This window comes from Rhinolophus sinicus, chromosome 12 (assembly GCF_057876585.1).
Source record: "Rhinolophus sinicus isolate RSI-liver-muscle chromosome 12, RSI-T2T, whole genome shotgun sequence".
NCBI classification, from domain to species: domain Eukaryota; kingdom Metazoa; phylum Chordata; class Mammalia; order Chiroptera; family Rhinolophidae; genus Rhinolophus; species Rhinolophus sinicus.
Window position 1 is genome coordinate 4,698,826 of NC_142512.1, and position 6,343 is coordinate 4,705,168.

Below are 6,343 nucleotides of genomic sequence, written 5' to 3' on the forward strand. Positions count from 1 at the left end.
TTCCATTTGCATCTCCCTCATGACTAATGATGCTGGTCATCTTTTCATGAGCTTCTTGCTCATTTGTAACGTCTGGGATTACGACACACCTCCTGCCAAATAATCTACCAATCTGAGCATAAATTATAAATCTTCTAAAAAGGTGGGCATGCAATCTCATCACTTCTGAAATAAATGCTAAATCAAATAAAGAAATTCCATACTTTGGAGCTTCTAAGAGTGTCACAGGCACAGAAGGAAAGTTAGTGAAATAATTCACAGGGCCCCAGTCCTGGCACGCCCACCTCTATGTCTGGGGTCCCTCCCCCAAGGCCCCAGCAGCCCTGCAGTGGGGTACGGCACAGCCAGAGGTCTGAGAGGAGACGGAGGAGGCCAGGAAGAGCCCTGGGGGAGATCAAAAGCAATCTCCTCATTCTGCAACCGGGAAAATCCAGGCCTGAGGAAGGAAAACAACCCAACTAAAGTCCCACAACGAAACAGCAGTAGAACTCAAGTCCGGATGCAGTGATAAGAAGTGATGCCTCAAGTTGCACCGGTTGGCGGGAGAATGAGACATAACATCAGGTTCCTACCCACCAAGCGCCCTGGAAACCCACACTGACGCCGGGAAGAGAACCTGGAAGCCAAGAACCCCAGGTTCCAGGCTGCTGCTACCACGAACCACCAAGCCCTCCAATTCACCTCCCACCACCATCTGCTCCCCATCTTCTCATTTCAGTCTCCACAGCCTCCCGAGTAACTGCATTCATTCCTGTGACGTGACAATTCCTCCCTTGGCCCTTACCTGCCCTCCAGCTCTGACCACCTGCTGCCTGCGTGGGCCCGCGTGGATTCCACAAGGTGAAACTTACCATATTACTGTTGGCTCCTCCCCACCCCCACCCGCACCACTGAATCTACTCCAAGTCTATTATTCTTAGTCTAGCAAAGGTAGTTCTACCCACTAGCCTGTCCCCAGTGTCCACCGAGCCCTCCCGCCCTCCAGGCCAGCACTGTCTGGTGAAGACCCTCACTGTCATTTACCTGGAGCACTTCAAGCTGCTCTATTAGAGTTTCTGCCTTCAGCCAAATTATTTTCCTAAAACACAAATCTGATGGATTAAGAAACTAACCATAAAAATAACTATAAAAGAACTAAGCAAATATGAGAGATTATTTTATAATCTTGGAAAGAAGAACTTTGTAAGCACGAGATTAAAACCAGAAACTATAATGAAAAACATAGAGATTTGACTTAAAACTACGACATGATAAAGATAAATGACCGTATATCACATTAAAAGGTAAGTGACACCTGGGAGAAAATACCTGCGCTATGACAGGTGCAGATTAGCATCTCGAGCAGGAGTAGGCAAACTATGGCTCCCAGGCCAAATCCTGACAGCCGCATGCTTTTGTAAATAAAGTTTTATTGGAAACAGTCCTGTCCCACTAGTTTATGTATAGTCTTCAGCAGCTATGCAGAGCAGCTTTTGAGCTAAAACAGCAAAGCTGCATCGTAGCCACAAAGGTCATATGGCCTACGAGGCTAAAATATTTACAATCTGGCCTTTTAGGGGAAAAGTGTGTGTACCCCAAGCTAGAGTACATACAGAAATCTCCTACAAATCCACAGGGGCGTGGGACCGGAGGGGCAGAGGAATTAACCCAATAAAAAATGAGCAGATTATACAAACTGGCAATGTACACACACACCCAAAAATATTCAATAAATATTACAAAAAGCAGCTTAACCTCACTGGTAATTAGGGAAATTATTAAAGAATGAAATCATCTGATAACATCCAATCCTGGCAATGACATGACACAGCCATTTTAGGAAGGCAATTTGGTGATATCTGTAAAAAAACTTAATGCACTTGATGTCAACCAGTTATTCTTTTTTAGGTATTTGCCCCCAGAGAAATACTTGCATTCATGCAGGCACACAAACACCCAAAAGCATTTAGGGAGCTGTTCGCTGAAGCATTCACTGTTTGTAACAGCAAAACCCAGAAGTAAGCTTGCTGTCAATCAATAAGGGAATGGTTAAACGATGGCCCATCTCTGAGGGTACGCTGTACCAAAAGATTTCGGTATATCTAAATGTAACACCACGAAAAGAGCTGTAAGACCTGTCACTAACCAGAAAAACAAATGTTGTAAATGCGCACATACAGTTTAGGTTAGAAAAGGTTTTAACTGTGTGTAAAGAAATGCAGAGGAGAAGCACTGAAGGATAAACATCACCCTGTGGACAGGCTGGACTGGAGGGTGGTGTGACCAGCAATGAAGTGTCACTTGTTACTTGTCCTGGATCATTCTGAATTCCAGGGGCAAGGAGACAGGAAAGAACTCGTCTGGTCCCAGCCGGCAATCTCAAGCTCCCCAGGGGGATACCCACAGCCCGCCCTCCCAGGCGCCTTCTCCAACAGAACCATCCTCGACATGACTCCTGACCGTGTGCTTACGGGATGGCCACTGCAGGCCCTTGATATGAGCAAAGAACAGTGGATGAAGAAGCCTGTGTCCCTGCATGGGGCACATTGCTGCCTTCTCTGGGGTACGGTCTTCTCCCGGGTACAGGTCGTTTAGCTGACCTTCAGCGCCTTCCAGGTCTGATGCTCCAATGCAGGTCCCTGGAAGGTTTCCGTACCTCTCGAGGGGAAAAACCAAGCCCACAGCTGAGGAAATAAGCTCCAGTCGGAAAACTCAGAGAAATGTCTGCCTCTGGGACGATGACATCCCGGGGCAAAAGCCAGTCTCACTGCCTCACTAGTGTCGGTGTCCTTTCCTCTTACAGAGGGGATGGCTTCAATAATCGCTGATCTATCTTCCAGCCTGGACCGTCTAAAATAAGCTCAGGGCTGGGAAGGGCAGCAGGAAGCAGGGACTTGGGGGAGACTGATGGGAACCGCTTGGCTGAGGTTTCCTAAAGGAGCCATGAGGATGAGAGTAGGGCTGGGGGAGGGCCGGATGCAGAGAGCAGCAGCTCAGGCCGCTGGCAACAGCCCTGAGCTTCCCTCCTTCTCTTTTCAAGAGCAGTTTCTTCCTGAAAGATCCCAGGAGGTAGCAGGCTGGCCTAGTCTCTCCCAGCACAAATAACCCCCCTCATTATTTCAGAAACTACCATTCCATTGGTGCCCTGGAGGACTCAGGCCTGTTTCAAAACCCACACTTCAACTGTCAATACAGTGACAGAGGAAAGTACTTTAAATTTGCGACCCCACCTCTTTGACTCAATAATCAACAAGTTTTAAATGTTTTTAAATAAAAATTTTGAACAGATTCAACTCAAATATGCAGATTCCATTCTAGTTTATCTAAGCTTAAGAATCAGAAAACAGACCCTGTGAAGTGTGAGTACTCAATTTAGCAATTTTGGCAGTTGCCTGGAATAACCAGGAAACTTTCTCAGAAGAACACTTGCCAAGCTCAGGAATTTCCTAAGTCAAAGTGTACTATTCTGTACGTGTTTTTTCGTTTGGTTTTAATCGGGGGGGTGGGGGGGCAAGTCTAATAAGGCATTATTCTTTGCTTTTCACAACAGCCTGGTGAGGGAGGTAAGCCAGGAATCCCTACTCCTAATTTATAGAAAACGAGATGAAACTCTACAGAGGCAAAGGTACTTGTTCAAGGTCACACAGCTGAAAGTGACAGCCAAGACTAGGAGCACGGTCTCCTGACTCCTGGTCTAGGACCCTCATCACCACATAAACTGCTTAGCAGAAAACGGCATCCAGGAGAGACAGGGAATCTCCCCTAAAAGCCCACCCTACACCCCAGAACACCTTAGCAGGAAACTGAGTTCTACCCTTGCCAAGCTGACCTGGCCCTACGACTCTGCAGCCTTGAGTGTTTGGTTAAGCTTTTGGTTGTAGATGAAAGGAGTCTTTTCCTGGCTGTTGGGAACCTGACCTCAGAAGAAGGCACCGTGTCCCAGGCCATAACCCCTGCTCTGCCACCCTACTCCCTTGTCTGTCATGTAAACAAGTCAAACCCAGTCAGCACTTAAGTAGCATTAGAAACAGCCTGGCCGGCCGGTACACTTCAAAGCACTGTTTGCAATTCTAAGGGGTTCTTCTGAAAAAGGAGTGGCTACAACTAGGTCACCGTGCACTGGAATGTGAAGGGAGCTCCCCTGGCCTGGTTCAGGGGGATGACAGAGAGCTCTGAAGAGGACTGAGACTGGGGGAGACGTCAAGGAGGGCCACACACATCCCAAGGGGATGTACACAAGGCTGGGTCAGGAAATCCAAGGAATGTGCATGTCCCAAAGCCCTCCCAGCGTTCCAGAGAATCCAAGAACACTGGGAGCTCAGAGAGCAACCAGTGCAAGGTACCCAAAGGCCAGTGGGGACTACAGCCCAACTTCTTAGGAAGCTGTTGTTACCAATACAAATTGCCTCACCTCCTAAATCACTCCAGGGATGGGGCCCCAGGACTCTGCATTTTTAAAGACTGTAACTGATACAGGTTTGGGAGACACTCAACTATCCTACAGCCCTCATTTGACAGATAAGACAGGGAGAAGGGAACCAACCCATTTTCCCCAGGACCCACAGGTGTCCTCATTCCTCGCCAAGTGACAGGAGAGCTGGGTGGGAAGTGGGCGGAGACCCCCAGCTCTCCCATCAACCAGAGGTCCTCCAGCGGAAGTTTACAAGCAAGACCCTCCTCCCCAGACTGCAGGACCCCTCACCTCTGCAGCCACTGACAGTGACAATGGTTTAGAAAGAGGGCAAGTGGGAAGCCCACCGCCCCCCCAGCCAGTCCTGCTCCCTTGGCCACTCTGAGTGGACAAGCCTGTGTCTGGTCCTAGGAGACACTGGAGTGGGTCCTGAGAAGCAGCAAGAAATCCCTAAGCGCTTTGTTCCTACTAAGAAAATCCAGGCATCTTTGAGTCACCCAAAAAGCATGAATCACACGACGGGGCCATGGGAATGGGAAAGGATGTTATTTTTCGGCATACTTGAGAATTTTCCCTTTGTCGCGAATCTATCAATACACTTCCCGCACTCCTCTTACCTCCCCCCGCCCCCGAGGTCTCACGCACAATTTTTCTGCTGTTTTTATTTTGCCCAGAAGCCTTCGGATGCACCCCCACCCCCTCCCGCCTCGGGAACGGGCAACGTCCGCTCTCTTTTCCAACAGCAGGACTGTGGTCTCACGGGCGTCAGACCGGGGGGAGGCGGCCGGCGTCCCCTGCGAGGCCCTCGCTCGCCTCGGTCGCCTCCTCGCAACACCTAGAGGGGCGTCCGAGGGCCCGAGAACTCTCAGCCCGATGGGGACCCCACCCCCGCTCACCTGCGTCAAGTCCTCGTCGTTGAGCAGATGAGACTCGCGGGGTTTGAAGCAGTTCTGACACTTGCTCTTGTTGAAGATGTTGGCCTGGAATTTCCTGCACGGGTTCTCCTTGGCCGCCGACATGGTCGGCGCGGCGGCGGCGAGGCCCAGCGGCCCGGCCCGGCGCGCGCTGAGGGGCGGACGGCGGCTGGCGCGGCGGCAGCACCATGCACGGCGGGCCCGGGAGGCGCAGGCCGGGCTCAGCGCGGGCGCCGCGGCATCCCCCGCCGGCCGCCGCCTCACAGCCGGGCCGCGGACGCAGGCCGGGGCGCTCCCCCGGCGGGCAGGGCGGCCTGGCGGGCGCCGGGATGCGGCCCGGGCCTTCCCTCACACGACGGGGCTGCGCTGCACGGCGCGCCCAGGCACCTTCGCGCCGGGCCCCGGGCCCCGGCCCTCACAGAGCGCACGGTCCCTGCCGCCTGCCCGCACAGCCGCCACCCGGCCGCCGCGGGCCCATGGACGCGGCCTCCCGGGCCCGCTGCCTCCCCGCGCTCGGGCCCGTCCTTCAGGCGCCGGGTCGCCGCGGGTCCCCGCAGTCGGTCCCCGCCGCCGCTGCCCTCCGCGCCCCGCGGCCGCAGCAAATGGTAGCCGAGGGCCTCGCGCACTCCCGGGGCGGGGCGGGCGGGCGGATGCCCGGACGGGTGAGCGGGAGGAGGGAGGGAGAGGGGCAGCGCGCGGGGCGGGGCCGCGCCCCAAACGCGATCGGCGGCCCTGCTCACCAATGGCAGCAGCGCGCTCCAGCTAACAAAGAAACCCGTCGGCCAATGGAAACCGGGGGCGGGAACAAAGCGCACCCGGGCGTAAGGTAACTTGCGTAGGCGAAGGAAGGTGGAGGCTCCAGGATGGGACGTTCAGGTTTGGTGGACTGGCGCGGAGGCCAGCCGGGTCCTGACAGCTGCCAAGGCTCGGGCGGGGGCGGGGACCTGCGGGGGAAGGGGCGGAGCCGACCTCCCGGCGGGCTCTCTGCAAACCTCACACTTCCAACCTCGTTTTCCCGCGCCCATCTGGACGCCCACCA

The 6,343-nt window shown here is 53.7% G+C and overlaps 1 protein-coding gene across 6 annotated transcripts in view; it reads right to left on the reverse strand.

Moving 5' to 3' along the window:
- Positions 1-5,982, reverse strand: part of MPRIP (myosin phosphatase Rho interacting protein) — a 133,707-nt gene extending 127,725 nt beyond the window's left edge. For 3 of the 6 annotated variants that reach the window (XM_088801876.1, XM_088801877.1, XM_088801878.1), the window contains exon 1: positions 5,287-5,982. In XM_088801876.1, the coding sequence (XP_088658002.1) occupies positions 5,287-5,409 (123 nt within the window). In that variant the 5' untranslated portion in view covers positions 5,410-5,982. The remainder of the gene's footprint in view (positions 1-5,286) is intronic. The other 3 variants (XM_088801882.1, XM_074320833.2, XM_019715956.3) reach the window with 2 other exon arrangements.
- Positions 5,983-6,343: the final 361 nt, after the last annotated feature.